The following is a 23,570-nucleotide window of genomic DNA, read 5'->3' on the forward strand; positions in this document are numbered from 1 at the left end:
AGGAACAGACATACTTCAAACCCATGATATAACATGGCATAGTATCAGATCACATTGAAGGAGAAAACAAACCAATCAAGCATAAGCCCAAGAACACAAAAATCGAGGGGGTAGGTCAATGCGTTGGTAGCGTCTCGAGATGGGGGGACGCAGCCCTCACAGCTCCTCCATCGTTTTGGTGAAAAAGAAGACAGGTGAATAAAGACTGTATCCGACTTCATGCAGATCAACGCAAAATCTATAAAAGACAGCTACCCGATACCTCAAATAAACTACATCTTGGACCAACTCGATTTTATCGTATCCGAGATCTCAGCGTTTTTACGAACATACACACGGTGCTGGGTAGATCGACTTGGCTAGTTGCTCAACGGGTTTTATACCCATTATATTTATAATTTAGTGAGAAGTCAAATTTAGCAAAATGTTGAAATTTAATATTATCAACACTGGACGGGTAAAAAAAAAAGAAGAGATATTGGTTACTTCTACGACGGTAGTATGATAAGTACTTAGCCTCCAAAAGAAAAACGAAAATTTTGTGAAAGTGGCGATTTATTTCTCAACATAATCTCCTTTTAGCTCGATACACTTGACTCAGCGATGCTCCAACTTCTTTAACCCGTCTGAAAAATACGTTTTCTCGAGGTCTGCAAAATAGGCCTCAGTGACGGCGACGACCTCCTCATTCGACGCAAATTTCTGTCCAGCGAGTGACTTTTTCAAGTTTGAAAACAAAAAGAAGTCACACGGGTCCAAATCTGGAGAATATGGTGGATGGCGTAGCAGTTCGTAGCCCAATTCGACCAATTTGGCCTTTGCAAGGGCGGAAGTGTGAGCCGGTGCGTTGTCATGATGGAAGAGCACTTTTTTCTTCGCCAAATTGGGCTGTATTTTCTGCAATTCGGCGGCGAATCGGCCCTGTGACCGTTTTGCCCTTCTCCAGGTAGTCGATGTAGATCATACCTTGTGAGTCCCAAAAATCGGTGGCCATCAGCTTTCCGGCCGATAGGACAGTCTTCGCCTTCTTCGGAGCAGGTTCGCCGGGTGAAGTCCGCTGTTTCGACTGTTTCTTGGTCTCTGGTGTGTACCAGTGGATCCATGTTTCGTCGACGCTTAAAAGGCGTCAAACACTGCTCTGAAGTGGTCTCACGATTGCGTTTGTTGTCCGGAGTGAGCAAACGCGGCACCCATCGCGCCGACAGCTTTCTCATGCCCAAAATTTCATTGCGGTCTGTTGACATGCCTACTGTCTCAAACTCGTTAACTCGTCTTGAAACTCGTTAAACCAATTTTTGACGGTCGCCATCGAAGGAGAAGTCACCGCACACAGCATCCAAGCGCTCTTTGATTTCGCTGTGCGATTTCCCCCCAAACACAAGAATCGAATTGCTCTTTTTCGATTTTTCTAAATTCCGCGGACACGTCCGATTCCACACGCAGTCAAATCAAAACTACGAGTTCGATTTGGCTGAAATTTCCCCAGTAGCCGTCTACGAGAATTACTACACGATAGTACATTTCTCTTGCGATAGTGACGCCATCGGGCGGTGAGGCTAAGTACTTATCGGATTGCCCTCGTAGACGATCGATTATCGTTTTCAAATATATATACATGTATTTTACTGGACCCAGTTTCATTGAATGGAAAGCGCACCGTAACCCAAAGTTGTCAAATCGGTTAATAAAAATAAGAAAATGGAGCACAACCTGCCCTACAAAGCGGACGAGTAACCCTATTTTATTACGTCCCCGAAAAAAAGTTTTTCAATTTAAAATAATTTTTTGTCAACTTTTAAGGTTAAAGGAAACGTTGCCGACCCTATAAAGTATAAACATTCTTAATCCTGAACACCAGTCGATCTAGCCATATCTGAATGTCTATCCGTATGAGCGCTGAGATCTCGGAAAACATAGGAAGTAAAATGTTGAGATAAGAATGCATATTCTGAAGCTTCTTGCGTAGCGCAATTTTGTTCTATCGGATTGACACGCACATTCGCCAAAAAACGCCCATAACGCTTAATCTGTCTGTCTGGCGTTACACATACGATTAACTTCACCTTAAAGAAATCAATCTTTTTCGGTTAATTAACCCCCGTAGATTATTGACCTCTCCCCTTATTTTGCAGTCTAGATTAGATTTTTCAAAACGTAGGAAGGTGGGCACAGGAATCTGCGTCTCCTTTTTGTAGATCCATCTTTTTGTTATTTGAACCCATTCGGGTATCTTGATACAAATAACTATATAATCTCCTTTCTTGCGAAATATGTATATGTCGGAGATGTATAAGAAGAAAGAAAATGTAAAAGAAAATGTAGAGCGTTAAGAAAGAGATAGAATAAAGAATAAAATAAACTAGTCACTAGGTTATTTGTGGTTCCTGTCATTTGCACAATTGCTGAAAGAGCGTGGATTGAGAACGAGAGAGAGTGTCGTTTCAGCCGAGTGTGGCGCGGTCATGGTCAAGGTCAAGGACTCTGAGAGAGAGAAGGACCAAAAAAGGAATTGCAAATGAGAGAGAGAGAAAAGAAAGGAATTTGCAATTAGATGACGTGTGTCATTTTGACGTGTGTCAGAAGAAGCCGGCAGAAGGAAGCCGACTTCACTTTGCTTTTGATATCTGAACGGAGAAGACGTTGACCGCGACTCACTGCGCATCTGCAACAATATGCAAGAAGGAGACCAGCAAATGTCTCAGCCCCTGACATCAGAAGTGGGATCGGCTCAGGCCCAGCGTGATAGTGAATGGCGATCTCTGTTGGAAGCACAAAATCTACGATTCATCGAAATATTAAAAACAATGCAGCAGCCTGCTTCAACAACAACAAGTGAAAAATCATTGAGACTACCAAAGTTTAATCCAGACGCGGCTGAAGCTGACGCCAGCGCGTGGCGCAAAACAGCCGACATGATTCTCACGGAGCATCCTCTGGAGGGCAGTGCGCTGGTTATGTCGCTGAGTGGAGCACTAGAAGGGAGCGCTTCCCAATGGCTTGCACAGATCAGCTACGCTGGTATTACCTGGCCACAATTCCAAGAGTTGTTTGTTCAGCGCTACGACGATTCTGAGACGCCGGCCGCCACCTTATTGAACATTCTCAACGGACGGCCGAAAACGGGCGAGTGTTTGTCAGCGTACGGTAGCCGATTAGTGACGTCACTTTTGACAAAATGGAAGTCGATGGACATCGAAGAAATAGCTGTTTCTTTCGTGCTGGCACACACGTCACAAATCGACACTAGACTGCAGCGTCTACTGTTCACCACCAATATAACGAACAGAAATGAACTGCAGCAGCAGTTGAAGGCGTACGCATACAGCAAGCGAAGTGAGCATTTGGCTTCAGATCTTTCGATAGGCCCCGACAGGAAGAGATTCAAGGCACACACACCAATGAAGTGCCATTACTGTGGAATTTCTGGACACAAAATGCTGGACTGCCGTAAAAGGAAGGCAGAACAATCAAAACCAAATCAATCGTTTGGAAGACCACTGGCGGGACGAGACAGGATTGGCGTGACTTGCTTTAAATGTGGAATCGTCGGTCATATTGCATCGGCATGTATGAAGGGAACAGCAGCATCGAGTAGCAGTATGAACGAGAAGCGAGTAGATGTCTGTGCAGTGTTGGAGCCGAAAGGAATTTTATATCAATTTGGTGAGGCCTTTCCATTCTTTTTCGACTCGGGTGCCGAGTGCTCCTTAATAAAGGAAAAGTTAGCAGTCAAACTGGCCGGAAAAAGATTTAATAATTTAGTCATTCTAAAAGGAATTGGAACAAATGTTGTACACTGTAATTTACAAATACTGTCCACCATACAAATTTGTAAATTTAATTTGGAAATCATGTTTAATGTAGTTATGGACGAGCATTTGAAACATGACATAATGATTGGTCGTGAAATCTTGGCACTTGGCTTTGGCATAACGATGGATGCTGATAAATTTAGTATTTTTAAAAGTAAACAAATTAATTCAATATCCGATGAAACTATTACAAATTATGATAAGCTATTTGATGAAAATTATGATTTAAGTGATAATGATAAGTCTAAATTGAAGAACATTGTTGACCAATACACTGAGCATTTTATTGTTGGAATACCGAGCAGACGTGTCACGACTGGAGAATTAGAAATTCGTTTATTAGATGCCAACAAGACTGTGCAGAGACGTCCATATCGACTTGGCGTAGATGAAAAGGAATTAGTTAGAGATAAAATCAAAGAAATGTTGGCGGCAAATGTAATACGTCCAAGTAATTCTCCATTCGCGAGTCCAATCTTGTTAGTTAAGAAGAAAGATGGCAGTGATCGTTTGTGCATAGATTATAGAGAGCTAAATGCAAATACAGTGGCTGACAAATATCCTTTGCCTCTAATATCAGATCAAGTAAACAGACTGCGTGGGGGTAAATACTTCTCTTGTTTAGATATGGCTAGTGGGTTTTATCAGATTCCAATAGATGTAGGATCTATAGAGCGAACTGCTTTTGTAACCCCTGAGGGCCAGTACGAGTTTCTATCTATGCCATTTGGGCTGAAGAATGCCTCTTCGATTTTTCAGCGAGCTATAGCGCGAGCACTGGGTGACCTGGCGTACTCCTATGCAATTGTTTACATTGATGATGTAGTGATAGTAGCAAGGTCAAAAGAGGAGGCATTTGAAAGATTGACAGTTGTGCTAAAGGCTCTATCGGAAGCAGGATTTTCATTTAATATAAAAAAATGCTCTTTTCTGAAAACTGAAATAGAATATCTTGGCTACTTGGTCAAGGATGGTAGTATTGAACCAAATCCGCGAAAAATACAAGCTCTGGCTGGACTATCTCAACCAAAGAATGTTTCACAATTACGACAATTTATAGGATTAGCGTCGTACTTCCGTAAATTTGTCCCACAGTTCTCTGAACAGATGAAACCGTTATATCAGTTGACTTCCAAAATTAGTAGTTTCGTTTGGAAAGCTGAGCATGAAGAAATACGGCAGAAGATCATCTCAGTACTAACACATGATCCGGTTTTAATTATTTTTGATCCACAATATCCCATAGAGCTGCATACAGATGCAAGTGCAAGTGGCTATGGTGCCATTCTCATGCACAAAATAGACGGTAAGCCTAGAGTGGTCGAATACTTTAGCAAGTGTACATCGCCCCCAGAATCGAAGTATCATTCATACGAATTAGAAACTCTGGCAGTATACAACGCTGTAAAAAGTTTCCGACATTACCTTCACGGTCGAAAGTTTGTAATATTCACAGATTGTAATTCATTGAAAGCAAGTCGTGCTAAAATAGAACTAACGCCGAGAGTTCACCGTTGGTGGGCATATTTGCAATCATTTGATTTCACTGTAGAGTACCGCAAGGGAAATCGCATGGCGCACGTGGACTTTTTATCCAGAAATCCGATTGTCATTGAATGTGAGACAACCAATAGAGTACCCGAAGTCCGCATCGACCTGACAGAGGTGACAGACAACTGGCTTGTAGCTGAGCAGCAGCGTGATTCGTGTGTAAGGGAAATTATAGTCCATTTGAATGATGGAGAGTTGTTGGAGAGTTTAGCAAAGACGTATGAGCTAAGAGCAGGAATTCTGTATCGGAAAATTCAGAGAAATGGAAAAACACGCTGTCTACCTGTAATCCCAAGAGCCTTTAGGTGGTCTGTAGTAAATCACGTCCATGAAGCAATCATGCATTTGGGGTGGCAGAAAACGTTAGACAAGGTTTATGAGCAGTATTGGTTCGAGCATATGTCCAAGTATGTACGAAAATTTGTAGAAAACTGCATCAAATGCAAACTAGCAAAGCCTCCATCAGGGAAAATTCAAATGGAATTGCATCCAATTCCGAAAGTTGAGATACCTTGGCATACTGTGCACATTGATATTAGTGGAAAGCTGAGTGGTAAAAATGATACCAAGGAATATGTCATAGTACAAATAGATGCATTTACTAAATTTGTTCACCTATATCATACTTTGCATTTAGATGCAGAAAACTGTATTAAGGCTGTAAAATCAACAATATCACTTTTTGGGGTACCTAACCGTATCATAGCAGATCAAGGCAGGAGTTTCTCTTGTGGGAAATTTCGTGAGTTCTGTTCAATGCATAAAATAGAGTTACATTTGATAGCAACAGGTGCAAGTAGGGCCAATGGACAGGTTGAAAGAGTCATGAGCACGATGAAGAGTATGTTGACAGCGGTAGAGATAGGTGAACGTTCCTGGCAGGATGCACTCAGTGAAGTACAGTTAGCCATGAATTGCACAACGAACAGGGTAACAAAGTATAGCCCATTAGAAATATTGATTGGAAGAGAGGCCAGGCCAATGGGCTTATTGCCAATAAATGAAGAGACTAAAATAGATTGTAAGCAAGCGAGGGCTCAGGCCAAAGAAAATATTGAAATAAATGCGAAATATGAAAAGAATCGAGTTGATAAGAATAAGGCCAAAGTTGTAAAACACAAGGTTGGGGATCATGTCTTGCTTAGAAGTGAAGAGCGGCATCAGACCAAATTGGATCCTAAGTTCAAAGGACCTTTTGTGGTTGCCGAGTTGTTTGAAGGTGATCGATACCTGTTAAAATCGTTAACTAGCAAGCGAACCTATAAGTATTCGCACGAGAGTTTGAGAAGGCTGCCGGACGAGCAGATCTCTGATGAGACTATTGAGGAAAGTGACAGTGGTGAAAAAGACACTCGTCGTGAGACATCAAACACAGGGGCTAGATTTGATCAACAATAGTCATGCCTGGTATGGATGATATTGTGTGATGCAGTTTGGATCTGAGCAGATCGTGGCACTAAAGGTGCAAAGCGTCGCCTGGGGCGGCAAGAGCCTGTAACTGTGGTTTGATAACAAGGATAGCCAAATGGTCGGGTTTGCGCAGAAGAGTACGAGCTACTGAGAGAAAGTTGAACCAGGTCAAGCCGAAGGCACAAGTGTGGAACCAGAAGTGTTCTGTCATGGCGTGTGGCGCGGTTGACTGGTGAGACAAGTTTGATTTGACTCACTGTACGATGTGAGAAAGCGAGATAGCCTGCGAAACCGACATTTGATGACGCAATTTATAAAGTTGTGTGTGTAGACTAATTATTAAGCTAAGAATGATGTTGAAAGATGTAAAAGATGAAAAGAGAAATTAAGCAAGAATGATACCAACCTAGTGTTACAGTATGCACACGAGGACGTGTGAAAGTCAGGATGGCCGTGTCGGAGATGTATAAGAAGAAAGAAAATGTAAAAGAAAATGTAGAGCGTTAAGAAAGAGATAGAATAAAGAATAAAATAAACTAGTCACTAGGTTATTTGTGGTTCCTGTCATTTGCACAATTGCTGAGAGCGTGGATTGAGAACGAGAGAGAGTGTCGTCTCAGCCGAGTGTGGCGCGGTCATGGTCAAGGTCAAGGACTCTGAGAGAGAGAAGGACCAAAAAGGAATTGCAAATGAGAGAGAGAGAAAAGAAAGGAATTTGCAATTAGATGACGTGTGTCATTTTGACGTGTGTCAGAAGAAGCCGGCAGAAGGAAGCCGACTTCACTTTGCTTTTGATATCTGAACGGAGAAGACGTTGACCGCGACTCACTGCGCATCTGCAACAATATGCAAGAAGGAGACCAGCAAATGTCTCAGCCCCTGACATATATATAAATACATCTAACCAATGAGTTTATATAGGTTATAATTTTTTAGCGTTTAGATATTTGACTTAACTTAAAAATAGTTGTGAAATAAATTACCTTGGTCCTCCAAAATACTGCTCTGATCCAATAGCAAAGGACGACTTCCACGAGCCTTTTCAATATACATGTATGTTAATTCTGTGCCTTGATATGGTTGAAAGCCATTTGCCATTTCACAACAAGTGATTCCTGTGGAGTATATGTCTGTTTTTTCGGTGTAGCCAGAAAGGTTTTGATTTAAGACTTCTGGTGCTTTCCAATACAACTGATTTTTTTTTCCCACTGTTGATCCATATAGCACTTTTTTTTTTTCTCCGTGATTAATAAAAGTTTGGCAATCACGAAAATTTGATATAACAGCTTTTCTAGAATTTATAAGAATATGCTGAGCTCTTATAGATCCATGGACACAGTTCTCAGAGTGAATATATGTAATAGCTGATAATACATCCTTTATGATAAGTGCTATTATAATCTCCGGAAAACCTTAAAAACAAGATTTGGCTTCAGAATAAATATATAATAAGACAAGAAGAAACGAGGGATCATAACAGTTAAGATTATTATTTCAATACTTATTTCAAAGTCCACAGAATCGCCACATGATTTTGAGTTATATTTTTACTTGAAGTAATTAAAAATATAAGTTGTTCCTTGAGTTTTTTATATAAAAACCAAAATTTACCAACCAAACTTAATATCTGAGTTTTATTTTTTTAAGCAACAATAAAACTATAAGAAAACTATTATTCAATATAATAAGTTAGCCGCGCGCTCTGCTCTCTTTTAGCTCCGGCAGGTATTGACGATACCAATACATTTCAGTTAAATTTGTTTGTCTAGTCATGTCATCAAAACTGTTAGCGCCACAGCTTTGCGCGGTTTGTGGGCGTGGCACATCAGCGTAACACACTTGCACTGCGTACGAATCTTAAATACCAAGTATGAGGTTTCATATGGACGATTTCTTGAAGTTTAAGGACTTTAAAGTGGGCGTGGCCACATTTTTTTGGAACAATCGACGGGTTTTTAAGAGAACAGTACATTTCAGTTAAAAATTGTTTTATAGCATTTAAACGTAGGAGCGACAGTTTTGGGCGGTTTGAGGGCGTAAGAGTGGGCGTTTACAGGCTCCTTCTAGATAAAGGCATAAATGCATTATTTTGGTCCTGCACTCGTGTAAATTGAATGGGAAGTTCATCACTTCCGGAAAATGTTATGTGTGATCATTTGCTAATAAACGAACGTGTTCCGGAATGCATTTCTTTTCGACTGTGTTCTGCTGCCAAGCCTTTTTGTGTGAAACCACTTCATAGTTATGCGAGCAAGGGGTATGTACATATGTATGTTGTTTCAGTTTTACGTATACTTTTATGCATGAAAACATAATAAATTTACCCGAGGTGTACACTTTTTGAAGCAGCATTTCACAGTTTTCAAAACACATATATGGGAATATCAGATATGCATGCTGATTAAACAAAAAGCAGTGAAGGATTGTAATAATATTTTTATGCTTAAAACGACGAATAGTCAAAACTTCATTACACATTGCCGTAAGCTCTTCTATTGGTTGGTCCAGAGACAATTTTTTAATAGCTAAACATTTATTATTAAAATCATATCCCTTGTAAACTGTTCCATATCTCCCATATTTCAATATTTGCAATAGTTTATAGTGGTGTATATTGTTGCTGCACATCGCTATTAAAATTGATTTATGTGACTATTTTTCTGTTTGAAATCCAAAAGTGCATCTTATACCCGATTCCCACCGAGAATACACCATCCACTCTGTGACGAATTCTGTGTAAGAGCTTCTTCACACAACCCATTCCTAAGAAAATGTTGTTATGTTTAACAGATGTGAAACTCCGACTTTATCGTTACTTTAAAGCAGCGGTCGGCAGCGGACTATTAATCGTTTTGACTATCCGCTGCTCGCTCACGTATAACGTAGATGTTCGTATGACATCGGCATGGGTCTTCGGGTCTTTTTTTTCTCATCTTCGGCGCGCATTTTTGCTGCTGCGGCAGAGATTCTCAAGGCAAAACGGAGAAACGTCAGGCTTTAGCGCGCTGCGCGCCAACTTCGTGCTTTTTACACTCACACTAATGCAAGGCAAACTTGTGATGCTTTCAAGGGAACGAGTTAATTTATTTAGATTTATTTTCTTTGAAATCATCTGTGTTTAAAAACCGCATATTAATCTGAAACTAATTCGATAAATTCTATTTATGATTCTTCCCGCTTCGGTTGTTAATGTATAATAATTTTCTACAATAGGGTGGCCAAAAAATGAAATCTGGTTATCGCCCTTTTACTTGCTTGATTAAAGTGTAAGTGAATCTTCCTCAATGTATCTTTAAAAATTACTCATACTACATACTACATATCAGCCGAAACTTTTTTCAAAAAGTACGATTTCCCCTCCCCAACTTTGTCAACACGCGTATCTCGGTCATTATGAATAGAAAATTGACCAAAAGTAGCGAAATGTCTTTGAACGGAAAACTAAAGTCAGAACTGGACACAACGGACTCTTCATCCAAGTCAGGGACATTTGATTAGAAATAATATATTTGATCAACCTGGACTCGTATGACTTATAAGCTTTGAAACCAATTCGCAAGCCCTTTACCCTCTTGCCATAGAGACCATCCGTTCGAAGCGGTTAAGCAGATCCACCATCTACCATCCGATAACAGCTGATCCGAATACATGTGGCTAATCAAACCAATCCACTTGCTTCAGCTCCTCCCATTTTCAAATGTGAAACTCCAATTCCCACAGAGCACATTCACCATCTACCATCCGATAACCTGTCGTCATTGCTTACGTTTTCGTAGTGAATGTTTCAATATCCACTGTCAAAAAGAAGCACCCTAGTTGCACCGAAAAAACATCGCCTAACTGTTGCATAAAAGAGTCCGTCAAATTTGGATGGGGAACTAATTGGGAAATATTCGGAACGGCAAAACCTTATTTACCATCCGTTCAACGGATGGCAGATGGTGGATGGATCCCTGTGGATTTTCCAAAAAGTTTAGTTTGGTATACCTTAATTTGAAATAAAAGTAGGTCCTAACAAATTTTTAAGCAAATGTGGACCGTCCCAGTGTAAAATTTAAATAAAACAAATACAATCCAGTAATCAGCGCTGACCAATCAAAATTGCTACTCACACGGTGGGTGTTTCCGATTCAGCGACTTTTTCTTCCATAAGAAATACACGTGCTAAAAAGTGAAGGCAAACAGTCGCTACAGCTCGCATCAGCGGAAAATGGGTCCGCACACACCAAACAGTGCAGTATTTCAATGTTCTTATTCAGTATATTTTACGAGGTTAGGTGACTTTTATTCAAGCCGTTTTGGTATTTTTTTGCGACGGAAATGCATTTTAGTGGCACAAGTCAGCTGTTAAAAGGTAATTGTTGTTGGCCCAACACTAAGGATCAACAGCTCGGATCTTATCTAGAAAAATAAAAATTGCCGTTTTTGTTTTATAGAAATTACCAACTTTCAGCTGATGTCCTTCGTGGCAAAACTTTACATATGTTGCACCAGAACGCACATTATTTATATAAAGTAAAATATATTTGAAGGCGCTATCACCTCCCAAACTTGTGTTGCAATTGGAGTCGAGTGGGAGCGACGTTATCGATAGGTTAGGTCGATAGGGCGATAGCTGCAGCAGCGGGATGAGTCTGGCGGGCGATCTGGCCATTTGAAGATTAATCCCGGTTCGCTCTGGGATTACTTCAAATGACCCATGTATCCAATGACCCAATGTTGAGAGAGGCCATGTAATATGGCGGGGGGCGATGATCAGCAGATATCGTGATAGTCGCGGCCATACTGTCCAACGATCAAGACAGATGCAGCTAGGAGTGACAGTATAAATTTTCTTTGTGCTCTAAATTAAATAGTGAGTTATGTTAAAGTTCTATAGTAGTTCGGTATTTAATATTTATCATTTATAAAGACAGCCGGGGTCCCAATACAAAGGGCCCCGGAAGAATTTATTTGGAGTTTTACCGACATCGCCATACCTACCAGCCCGACTTGGCTGCCCAGCAACCGGTGTCCGTTCGACCCGGCCAACGACCATCCAGAAAGGCCTTCCACAGTCGACGCCGACGACGTCAACATTTCCCGGTGAGTCCGTTCCGGCGTACCGCGTCCTCCTCATATCGGGAACTTCCATCGGTCGAATTGCGGCGCTGAGAAGTATCGCCATTTTGTCTGGCAGCCGAATCTCGGACTGCCCTTACACAACTCACCGTAGAGCGCCGTTTTCCCGTGTGGAGATCCGTATCGCTGCTGGCCTCCGGCGGAAAGTCATCAGCCCGGGCTATCTCGCCTCCAGGCCCGGCCCGACGGTGGCTGAAATTTACGAGAAATTAAATACACGTGTACCTCGATCATATATATTGATATCTACTTACCTGTTTGTGAGTTTATCCGGAGTTAGACCCGAGAGCCTTATTTGTCCTCGTTGTTTGCCTAAAATTAAAAAGGTCGCGAGCATTAGTTAAATGGTATAGCTTACAGTGCAGTTACGTACCTTTTTGGCCTGTCCCTTCTTTTCCCCTGGAGCTCCTCAGGATTAGGTGACCATACACACCCGCTTCGCGCATGTTCCTTTGAGGGCCGCGTTTCCATGCGAGCTCTACCAATATATGGCTGGTAGAGCATAATTTCCGCGGCGCCTGTACCCTTTTCCTGCAAAACGAATCCTCTGCTTTGACCGCGTAAATATCCGAGACGGCGGCCAGGTTTCGGTCTTAAAGGCTGAGGAAGGATAAATCTGTCAAGAGGAGCATGTATATAAACGATTGTACTTACGATATTTATTAAACCTTTGTAATACCCACTATGTGTGAGTAAGTTTTCCCAGTGAGGGAGATGGAACCGTAGTCGTAGTCGCGAGGAGGGGGCTCCTGCCGACTGCGAATGGGTGGTGCCCTGCAGCATCTTGAGGGCATCCATGGATGGGTGGGAGCGCTTGGCTAGGACATCGATAGCCACCAAATGTAATCCATTTTTTCGTCAATTTGCTTTGTTTACGTTTTTGTTATCATTAGTGATGACCGATAGTTTAGTAATGTGAGACCGTGAAGTATCGATATTTATGTTGCGAGCTGTGGCATTAGGTGTACTCTGCCCTGAGGAACGACTGAGCTAGCGGCACTGCCACCGAAAAAAAGCAGTTCGTAACATATTGGCGCCCAATTTAAACAAAATAAATTGTCGAGGCGACGACGTCTCGCCCATTTATGACCCTGACGCCCCCGCCATCACGACCTATGGCTTGCAACATAGATTGCAATTGCTAGGGAGTGGTGACGGGGGAGTCAGCTGAGTAGGGAAGTTGGAAGTAGAACGGGAGGCGGGTCGGCGGACATTGCCGACGATTTGCTCCTGGTCACAGGTTTACCAGTGAACCGGTGATGGCATCTTGGAGCAAACCAAGATTTGCATCACGGGATGCACTAATAGAAAATCTGTGATAAGATCTGTGATAGAGTAGTTTTAAAGCTTGTATTTTGTTATTTATTTATTTGAAATGTTTTTTTGTTAGGATGTTGGGTTCCTGGGTTTTTCTCCCCGTCCTCGATTTCTAATTTTATGTCGGTTGTAAACTTAATTGCGTAATCGTGACCCGTAGCAACCCTACGCGCTGCACGGTTGCCTCGACTTAAGATAGAAAAAGAGGGCGGGAAAGAAAAGCCAACAGGAGCCAAACCAGCCGATGTCCTTAACTGGCAGCTATCACCACGAGTGACGAACGGCTAGGCGGAGACGGGAAAATAGGATTTTTGGAGAAAGCGCAAAACAAGTAGGTCGTAAGCCCACCGGCGAGAGGCAGTTCCATCTCCCCAAGTCAAGAGTGGCAGGAAGAAAAAAATAATTGAAAAAATGGGAGACTTTGAAAGGTTTTGGAAAGTGTGGAAGATTTGTTTTTTGTTATTTATTTTTGCTATTAGTTATTTTCGTATTTATTTTGATATTTATTATATTATTTATTATTGTATTTTCTTGTTGTCTTATTTATTTATTTGTTCATCATATTTATTATCGTATTAGTAGTTATCAAGTATTTATTTAAAAATTCTTGGGAAGTATGTCCGAGGGTAGGGACGTCAGGGATAGGCACGGCCACCAGCTCAGATCGATGGGTCCTCCTGGCGACGACAAGGACGATGTTTGGTCCACGGACGTAGAGGGTGCTGCTGGGTTGCCGTGGATATCGCTGGCTGGGGGTTTACCCAGAACGCCGGTAGGCGGTAGTGCGGTGGATCGGATTCGGGATCAACCGGCGGATCTGGAGCACCACCGGTCGCCCAGGGTCCTGGACTTCAAGGCAATCGTCGAGGCGCAGGATCGACTTCTGGTTCCGGAGCAGACGGCACCACAAAAGCTGAACACGGAACGGGATACAGCGGCGGAGTCGGCGATGAACGCAGCTCTGGCACAGACTGCCCAAACCTATCGCGCATCACAGGAGTTAGGAGTGAGCCAGGCGTTGCGGGAAGAAATCAAGAACGGATTCGTCGACATGATGAAGTTGTTGAACGACGTCCTGAGGCCAGCCGAGAGCCGCAGCCGCTTCAGGAGGGCGCGAGTCGCCAAATGTCGATGGTGCCCACCCCGTCGTGTCCAGAAGGCGGCGCAAATGGCCCAGCGGGGATTCAGCAGCGGCAGGAGACAGGAGGATGCGACCGAAGGCCGCCGGAATTGCCGCCCAGGCAGCGACCTCGACTGCCGGTAAATGACTCGCCAGGGATCGACAGCAGCCTGAGCCAGGAACCGGAGTATCATCCGGCAGGCAGGAGCGATCGCCACGCACGGCCATGGCGCATCGAGGACCGAAGGTCGGTGGACTTTCGGGACGAGCCGCGGTTATACGCCAACGCGGGAGCCGGCAACGGAAACCGCTACATCCGAGTGGACCGCTGGAACCTCTCATTCGGCGGCGAGGACGATGGCCATTCCGTGGACGACTTCGTGTTCCGTCTGGAGTTCCTGCAGCGGCAGCATCAATGTCCGTGGAGTGAAGTTCTGCGCAACTTCCACGTTCTCTTATCGGGCAGAGCGAAGGAGTGGTACTGGGTACATGTACGCCAGTCCAGAGTGGACACCTGGGCACAGCTGCGCAGGGCTCTGATGGATCGGTTCCGTGGCCACCAGACGGAACACGAAAGGATGCACGAGCTTCTTCAACGTGAGCAACAGCCGGGAGAGAGCGCGGATGACTACATCCATGCGATGCAGCATCTCGCCTCACGCCTAAAAAAACCAATGCCAGAGCGGCAGTTGGTGAAGGTGGTCAAAAAGGGCTTGAGGGACGGCATCGCTAGGTATGTTTACGCAATGGACGTACTCACGGTAGACGAACTTCGGGAGGAGTGCGTCGAAGTAGAGAGGAGTTTCGGTCGTCGAGGGCGTGCTACTTACCTGCAGCAGAACAAGGTACGGGTCAGCGAGGCGTACGAACAGGACGAAGTCGACGAGCAGCGACACCTGGAGGTGGACGAGCTACATGGGCGAGTCCGAAATCCATTTAGGCCAGGTTGCTGGTATTGCGGGGCTACGGAGCACGGATTTCAAGATTGCGAGGCCACGGAGTGGAGGAGATTTTGTTTCCGGTCCGGCAAGCTGGGCGTGATTTCTCTAAAATGTCCCGATTGCGCGGAAAACGGTCGGCTGGGCAGTCCGAAAGCGGGAGGGACTCGCCCAGGTTGGAATCCCGCGAAGTAGTTCCGAAGAAAGAAGACAAAAACAAGAATATACATAGTCCATCTGATATTCATAAGTACTTGCTAAGATACCTGCCGGAGGATGAGAGGCTTCGCCGTTATATGGAGGCACGGAACCGGATTTTTGCGGAGCACCAGCTGAGCGGCATGCGTCTAGTCTCACGGAGAATCCAGAAGGCAAGGGAGCGCTTCAGGATGAGGAGATCCAGACGACGAGAGGTGGTGGCGGCCGTTAAACGCATAGATGCCGCTGATGACGTGGAGACCTTGGGCAAGCAGGTCACCGGCTTGTTGGATACAGGCGCCAGCGTAAGTGTGCTGGGCAAAGGCTGTCGAGAGCTCGTGGAAGCGCTGGGAGTTACCGTCCAACCGTATTTTTCGGTAGTCCGTACGGCTTCTGGCGAAGATCGATCCATCATCGGACGCTTGGAGCTGCCTGTGAGGTACAAAGGCGTAAGTAAGCCGGTCACGTTCTACCTGTGCCCATACCTGGAACAAACGGCGTACTTCGGAGTCGACTTCTGGCGAGCCTTCGGACTAGCTCCAGCCGTCGTGGGGAAGCCGGCGACGAGAGGCGTCAAGGCAGCGGAGGAAATCCATGCCAGCCAGATGGAGCACTATGCCGACCAGGAAGATGAGGACGAGGTAAGGGAGGAACCCGAATCCTGGAGCCTTTCTGCGGAGGAAAAGCTGGCGTTAGGCAAGGTCAAGGAGGAATTCCTTACCTTTGAAAGGGACGGCCTCGGAGTCACCAGCACGTAGAGGCATTCCATTGAGCTGATGGAAGGAGCTCGGGTCTTTAAGGATCGTCCGTATCCGATGTCTCCGGCGAAGCAGAAGGTGGTCGAAGACGAAATCGACAAGATGTTGTAGCTGGGTGTCATCGAGGAGAGCAAAAGCCCGTGGAGCAATCGCACAACAGTGGTGTCGAAGCCAGGGAAAGACCGGTTCTGCCTGGATGCCCGGAAGTTGAACGCCTTGACTATCATGGATGCATACCCTCTGCCCAGTATAGAAGGAATCCTCTCCAGAATAGATCAGACGCATTACATCTCCAGCGTTGACCTGAAGTTTGCGTTTTGGCAGATCGAACTGGATGAGAAAAGCAAGGAGTACACTGCGTACACAGCACGTAGAGGCATTCCATTGACCTGATGGAAGGAGCTCGGGTCTTTAAGGATCGTCCGTATCCGATGTCTCCGGCGAAGCAGAAGGTGGTCGAAGACGAAATCGACAAGATGTTGTAGCTGGGTGTCATCGAGGAGAGCAAAAGCCCGTGGAGCAATCGCACAACAGTGGTGTCGAAGCCAGGGAAAGACCGGTTCTGCCTGGATGCCCGGAAGTTGAACGCCTTGACTATTATGGATGCATACCCTCTGCCCAGTATAGAAGGAATCCTCTGCAGAATAGATCAGACGCATTACATCTCCAGCGTTGACCTGAAGTTTGCGTTTTGGCAGATCGAACTGGATGAGAAAAGCAAGGAGTACACTGCGTTCACGGTTCCAGGCAGGCCGTTGTACCAGTTCCGAATGATGCCGTTCGGACTGTGCAACACGGCACAACGCTTGGTGCGACTCATGGATCGGGTGATACCAGCGGAGCTCAGATCCAACGTCTTCGTCTACTTGGACGACCTGCTAATCCTGGCTCCAGATTTTCAGACGCACCTGAAATACTTGCGTCGGGTAGCCCACAGTCTGAAATCAGCCGGATTGACCATAGGGTTAAAGAAGTCGAAGTTTTGCTTCAAATCTTTGACTTACCTAGGGTTTATAGTCGGAGGTGGACTGCTGCGGATGGATCCTGGACGTGTTACGGCAATCCAGAAGATGCCTTACCCGAAATCCATGAAGGAAGTACGTGCCTTCCTCGGCACAGCGGGATGGTATCGACGGTTCGTCAAGAACTTCGCTACGCCAGCCGCACCACTCTCCGAGTCCTTGAAGAAGGCTGGAAACACAAAGTTTTCCCTAAGTCCCAGCGCCACCCAGGCAGTGGATGACCTGAAGTTGGCCTTGACGAGCGCGCCGGTCCTGGTTCATGCGGATTTTAAGAAGCATTTCTTCATCCAGTGCATTTCTTCATCCATCCCACGTTGGCGTCGCCGCGGTATTGTTTCAGCGGAACCAGGACGGAGACGAGCAGCCCATCGCGTTCTTCTCGGCCAAGATGCACAAACACCAGGTTAACTACTCGGTCACGGAAAAGGAATGTCTGGCGGCCATCCTAGCTATTCGGAAGTTCAGACCGTATGTGGAAGGGATGCCCTTCACATGCATTACCGATCACGCCAGCCTTAAGTGGTTGATGACCATGAAGGATCTGTCCGGACGACTCGCAAGGTGGTCTCTCCAGCTGCAGGGCTACGATTTCAGCATTGAACATCGTAAAGGCAGCGAGAATGTAGTCGCCGACACTTTGTCCCGCATCATAGAGGAAGTCCGTATAAATCCAACGGTGTTATTGGGATTCGAGACGACCGAATTTGCTGCGGAGGATTATACGGAGTTAGTACAAGACGTGGAGTCCAATAAGAAGCACTTACCGGACCTCAAGGTGGACGGCGGACTAATCTTCAAGCGCATGAAGAATCCGAAAAGGGACGAGGAACTGGAGGGATCCGAATGGAAGCTGTGGATCCCGCAAAGCCTGACGCACAGCTTGGTAGAGCGTGCTCATTCGGACCCCAAGGCTGGCCATGGTGGGATGACGAAGACCTTGTAGATCCTGCGACGCCAGTTCTATTGGCCAGGGATGACCATCCAGGTACGGGAATACGTCCGGAGTTGCGAGGAGTGCAAGGAATCCAAAGCGCCAAACTTCCGGATGCAGGTCGGAATCGGAAGAAGGGTTGTGAGGATGCGTGAAACACACCCTCCACATTTCGCCACTTTTATTCTTTCCGCCACGAAGGCATACAATTGGATATTACGTCACGACGGCCATTTATTTATAAGTTATAAGCATAAGTTAGCCATAAGTCGTTACGCCACGAAGGCAATTTATTTAAGTTCAAACTAGAAGCTAAGCTTATCAGATTTAAATATCGCGCGCACCAGGGCTGGAAAACCACCCAGTGTTGGTCAACCGAGGGCCAACGGAAACGGAAAAAACCCGGCAAACCGAGCTGACATGCGGTCGCAAGGGCGGAAGCTCGACCTCATTCCCGAATGGCAGAAAAGGCGACCAGACCTAGGAGCGGACTTCAACCCGGAGTGGCACAGCGGCACGAGCGTCGGCACGCCGGATCCAAGGAGTAAGTGGGACACAGACAATAGAGATCAGACTGAGTGCGAGTAGGGGACTAGGAAAATAACTTGTGAAACTAGCGAATAATAAAGATAAAAGAGAATGAAGAAGTATGTGTCCGCGTGAATTTGTGCATTTTTCGGGAACCCACGTGCAGTGATTTGTGCCGGTCGGGAATCGTGTTGCATTAGAGAAGCTTGCTCGGTGCAAACGACCACCCGATCGCCCACAAGGAGCATAGGAAAGGATCGCCTCTGGCCACCCCACCTGGGAACCCCGCCCCAAATACGGTTTGGGTAGTCGCGAGCCACGTGCAGTGATCTGTGCCGGTCGGGAATCGTGTTGCGCCAGAGACGATTACTCAGTGCAAACGACCACTCGATCAACCACAGGGAGCACAGGGAAGGGTCGCCTCCGGCCATCCTCCCCTCGGATCCCTACCCCCTACCCAGGTAGCTTGTGAGTCGCACATCCAGGGGGAACGGCCACGCCGTTCAGCTTTGTTGGTATTTTTTTTATCCGGGATCGGCCCCGCCGTTCGGTTTTGTTGGGATTCTCTCAGGGATCGGCCACGCTGCTCGTTTCGCTAGTATTTTCGCCGGGAGCGCTCCACTATACCTTTCGGGTGCCGTGTTGCGCTAGAGACGCTTACTCGGTGCAACGCGGATACCCTGGCCTCTTTTCCCCGCAAATCCCCGCGGCAACTCCCCGTCCAGTTTCGTTCCTATATTTTTCTACAAATTTAACTGTAGAGGACCCTGGCCGGACTGAGTTTTATCCCAGCCTATGAAAAAGGTCCTTACAGCTTGGCGCCCGAACAGGGACGAATAAGGACGACTAGATATCCTTCAGGAGAGTTGGGTTTTTACCACCAACCGCATGGCCTAAAGACCCATGTCCAGTAGATGAGATTTAGGGAAAGATAGGAGACCGCAGGAATAGTTAGAGTAGGGGATCCCGTAACGCTGCGCCCTCCAACGCTAACCCACTCCCGGAGCACCACATAGCCACGTGGCCTCCCACGAAGCCGTCAAGCGCATACCGCGCCCCGAGCAGCGCCCACAGAGCGGCCCAGCAGCGCCCAACGAGCGCCCAGCGAGCGGCGTCAATGCACCACCAGCGGCACCCACGTGTTTATCAGAAGCGCCCAACGATCAGCGCCGCCGCTCACCAGCCGCGCTCACCGAGCGCCATCAGGAGCTCCATCAGGAGCGCCAATCAGCCGCGCCCACAGAGCGCAAAACCGTGCCATCAACAGTACCAACGGCACCCACAGCAGTGTCAACCGAGCGCCATCAGGAGCGCCAACCTCAGCAGCGCCCACCGAGCGCCACCAGGAGCGCCCAACGATCAGCGCCGCCGCTCACCAGCCGCACTCACCGAGCGCCAACGGGAGCGCCAGCCGCAACCACATCGGTCAGCCACTGCCGCACGTCAGCAGCACCTGCCGTGAGCCCCTGGTAGCGCCCAGCGCCCAGCGCCCAGTCACGCCACTAGGAGCGCTCACCGAGTGATCCCCAGCAGAGCCATCGGCAGCGCCACCGCGCGTATGCCCAGTGACTCGGGAAAGAAAACGTCAGAGGACGCAGAATCAAAGCCAGATCCGGCAGCTGCCGGACTGGAACAGGACAGGTTTTTCACCGCATCCGGGGGTGATTCCACGACCACAAACATGGGGTCAGGTGGATCGCCTACCGCCGGAAGGACGAGCTGCAGGCTCTGCTAAAAGAGTTTGGACTTGACCCGAACGGCCAAGTAGACGAACTACGACCACGATTGGCATCCTTCATCGGAGGAGGAGACCACAGCCCGGCTCTACGAGAGCGCTTTGCCGCACTGGAGGCAATATACCCGGAAGCACCCACCCCGAGGACGTCCAGCAGTCGGGCCACCTCACCGATGCCCGGAATTGAGGATCACACGCTTTCCGTGCCCTGCTTAGGGAACCTACGGAAAAGCCCTGGACGGGAGATACCGGCCGCCAACCCAGCCGCCCATCTTCCGCACAGCCCCATATCCGCGGCCGTGTTCGCCGAGAAACTGCGAGGATGGGCCCCACCTGCCACCCGGAAGGTAGAACCAACCCCAGATACGCGGGCGACTCCTACGGCCACAACCGCGCAATCCCCAAGCACACCCGGTACGCCGCAATCATCGCAAGGCACCGAGGGGGGGACCAAAAGAGTTCCAAAGCCTGCTCCGAGGACTCACATAAAGCCAAACGCGCCAGTGCGGAAGACAAGTCCTGACCCCGCGGGACCCCCGTTGTCAAGGAACCCGTCAGGCGACACCGCGGGAACCTGCATCACCACGGAGAACAGGTACGGCCTACAGCCGCAGGCGGACGCCGCCACGGCAAAGGAGAAGAACCCGTTTCGACGCCCCTCCACGAGCGCCATGTTGGCCACCACAACGGTGCAAACTCACACTAGCAAACCAACCACCTCACTTGGGCTTCGGGAACCACAACGGAAAATCGGTGTATATCAGATGCCAGCCCAGTCGGACGCAGCCAGCGCACGGAAGCACAACCCGTTCCGGAGCCACTGTCCCCACGGACACCTGGCCACTGTAGCGGAGGACCCAACCAGGCTACTGGTGACCGAAGAACCTTACGCCGAGGAAACCGCCAACTTTCTGCAGGGGGAGCTACAGCTTTTCGACGAGCTAAATGCGAATGCACGGCTTTCACCGTCCCTGGGCGTGGACTCTTCCACTGGAAAGTCATGCCCTTTGGACTGCATTCTGCCCCAGCAACGTTCCAGCGAGCCCTTGACAGCGTCATCGGGCCGGATATGGAAACCCACGCCTTCGCCTACTTGGATGACATCATCGTCATCGGGGCGACGTGGGAGGAACATGCCAGGAATCTCAGGGAAGTCTTCCGACGACTGCGGGAAGCAAAGTTTCGTCTGAATCAAGGCAAGTGCAAGTTTTCCAGAAAAAGCTGGTATACTTAGGCCACTTGATCAGCGAAGAAGGCATCAGGACGGACCCAGATAAGATAGCTGCTATCCAAGGACTACGCCCGCCAACCAACGTCAAGGAACTCCGTCGCCATTTGGGTATCGTATCTTGGTATCGACGCTTCGTCCAGGATTTCGCCTCCATCGTTCAGCCCATGTCCCGACTCCTCAGGAAGGGGGTCAAGTGGAGCTGGGAGGAGCCCCAACAGCAGGCATTTGAAACACTCAAAGCCAGACTAACGGCCGCACCGGTACTGGCCTGCCCAAATTTTGAATACAAGTTCCAGCTTCAGACGCTCGACGCCTAGAGCGAGCCGAGGAAAACTACTCCACTACCGAAAAGGAGTGCCTCGCCATAGTTTGGGCCACGCGGAAGCTACGCTGCTACTTGGAGGGCTACCAGTTTGACGTGATTACGGATCACCTCGCTCTCAAGTGGTTGAACTCGATTGACAACCCCACGGGCCGCATAGCCCGGTGGGCTCTGGAGCTGCAACAATACCAGTTTACCGTCCTCTATCGGAAGGGCAAATACAACGTTGTCGCCGACGCCCTCTCCCGACAACCCCTAGGGATGCTTCAGCTGCTCGCGGAACACGGAACTCAGTGCAAATGGATCCGGAGGATGCAAGAAGAAGTCCAGAGGCGCCCCGAATAGTTTCCGGATTACACTGTGGATCACGGACAGCTGTATCGACACATCGAACACACCTCAGACGTGGGAAACAGCAACCCATGGAAGCTTTGCGTGCCTCGGGAGCAGAGACAACGAGTGCTGGAGGAATGCCACGACCACCCTCCTGCTGGTCACCTGGGCATCCGGAAGACTCGCAGACGGATTGCCCAACGATATTTCTGGCCGGGATTACATTGAGACGTTGTGCGGTACGTCACCAGCTGCTTGGTTTGCCAACAATACAAGGTGAGTCAACGCAAACCGGCGGGCAAAATGCTCACCCGCCATCCCACGGAGCCATTCGCGCTCGGACCCGACCAGGGAATACCATGCTGCTCGTATTTATAGATGTCTTTTCCAAATGGGTCGAGATCATCCCCCTAAAGAAGGCCACAGCCGCCCAACTGGAGTTTGGATTTCGGGAAAGGATAATATCCCGCTTTGGAGCACCCAGGACTTTGATCTGCGACAACGGCACGCAGTTCACCAGCCGCGGTTTCAAGACATTCTGTCACACTAACGGCATCAAACTGGAATACACAGCTCCCTATTCCCCGCAGCAGAACCCCACCGAACGGGCAAACCGGACCATCAAGACAATGATAGCCCAGTACGTGGACCAGGATCACAGGACATGGGATCAGCTACTGTCAGAGATCTCGCTGGCCATAAACACGAGCATCTCAGATAGCACCGGTTTCAGCCCCGCCTATCTGGTGCAGGGTTGGGAACCCAGATTGCCAGGAGCCCTCTTTGATGTGGTCACGACTAGTCTACACTCGTCGCCGTTGGACCCCACTGAGCGAGCTAAACGACTTCAGGAAGCTTTCCGCACTGCGCTGGAAACCAACCAGATGGCTTCTCAGGAACAAGGCCGCCACTACAATTTGCGACGTCACGAGTGGAGACCCCAGCTCGGATCACAGGTTATGGTCCGCCTTCACCACCTGTCAAAGGCCAGCGAAGGCCTTAACGCGAAGCTTGCTCCTAAGTACTCGGGGCCATTTAAGGTGCTGAAGTTCCTCTCCCCGAATATCGTCAGGATACAACATATGGAAAACAGGAAGAGGCGAACAGCAGGAGTAGGCGACCTGAAGGAGTACCACCAACGCAGTGACCAACTAGGGGACCCGGAAGAAGCCACCGGAGAGAGCGCGTGCCCAACATAAGGGAGTCGACGAATGTACCCAAAGCATCGCAGTAATAACTTTAG

At 47.8% G+C, this 23,570-nt stretch overlaps 3 protein-coding genes across 14 annotated transcripts in view; all 3 read right to left on the reverse strand.

The window, feature by feature from the left end:
- Stlk (Ste20-like kinase) overlaps nucleotides 1-9,428 on the reverse strand; it is a 119,171-nt gene extending 109,743 nt beyond the window's left edge. For 7 of the 10 annotated variants that reach the window (XR_011605184.1, XM_070998326.1, XM_070998331.1 and 4 more), the window contains exons 1-2: nucleotides 9,098-9,416; nucleotides 7,757-8,185 (exon numbers count right to left, since the gene is read on the reverse strand). Coding sequence is in view for 9 of the 10 variants with exons in the window: in XM_070998326.1 (XP_070854427.1) it covers nucleotides 7,757-8,185; nucleotides 9,098-9,401 (733 nt within the window). In the remaining variant the exon portion in view is untranslated. Of the gene's footprint in view, nucleotides 1-7,756; nucleotides 8,186-9,097 lie in introns of those variants that run through there. The other 3 variants (XM_070998327.1, XM_070998334.1, XM_070998329.1) reach the window with 3 other exon arrangements.
- Nucleotides 9,429-11,633: 2,205 nt separating this feature from the next.
- Nucleotides 11,634-12,810, reverse strand: LOC139354075 (uncharacterized). Its single transcript, XM_070998337.1, has 4 exons — nucleotides 12,549-12,810; nucleotides 12,268-12,494; nucleotides 12,149-12,206; nucleotides 11,634-12,086 (listed from the first exon to the last, which is right to left on the reverse strand). Exons 2-4 carry the CDS (start codon nucleotides 12,338-12,340, stop codon nucleotides 11,846-11,848), a joined length of 372 nt encoding a protein of 123 aa, XP_070854438.1. The 5' UTR covers nucleotides 12,341-12,494; nucleotides 12,549-12,810; the 3' UTR covers nucleotides 11,634-11,845.
- A 2,917-nt stretch (nucleotides 12,811-15,727) lies between these two features.
- LOC139354076 (uncharacterized) lies at nucleotides 15,728-16,452 on the reverse strand. Of its 3 annotated transcripts, none has more exons than XM_070998339.1 (2): nucleotides 15,971-16,452; nucleotides 15,728-15,899 (listed from the first exon to the last, which is right to left on the reverse strand). In XM_070998339.1, the coding sequence occupies exon 1, from the start codon at nucleotides 16,450-16,452 to the stop codon at nucleotides 16,081-16,083; it is 372 nt and encodes a 123-aa protein (XP_070854440.1). In that variant the 3' UTR covers nucleotides 15,728-15,899; nucleotides 15,971-16,080. The 3 variants fall into 3 exon arrangements, with proteins under 3 accessions (XP_070854440.1, XP_070854441.1, XP_070854439.1); XM_070998340.1 differs by having other exon boundaries at nucleotides 15,728-15,895; nucleotides 15,953-16,452; XM_070998338.1 differs by having other exon boundaries at nucleotides 15,730-15,899; nucleotides 15,953-16,452.
- Nucleotides 16,453-23,570: the final 7,118 nt, after the last annotated feature.

The sequence above is a fragment of the Drosophila suzukii genome (assembly GCF_043229965.1).
Source record: "Drosophila suzukii chromosome 2 unlocalized genomic scaffold, CBGP_Dsuzu_IsoJpt1.0 scf_2c, whole genome shotgun sequence".
NCBI lineage: Eukaryota > Metazoa > Arthropoda > Insecta > Diptera > Drosophilidae > Drosophila > Drosophila suzukii.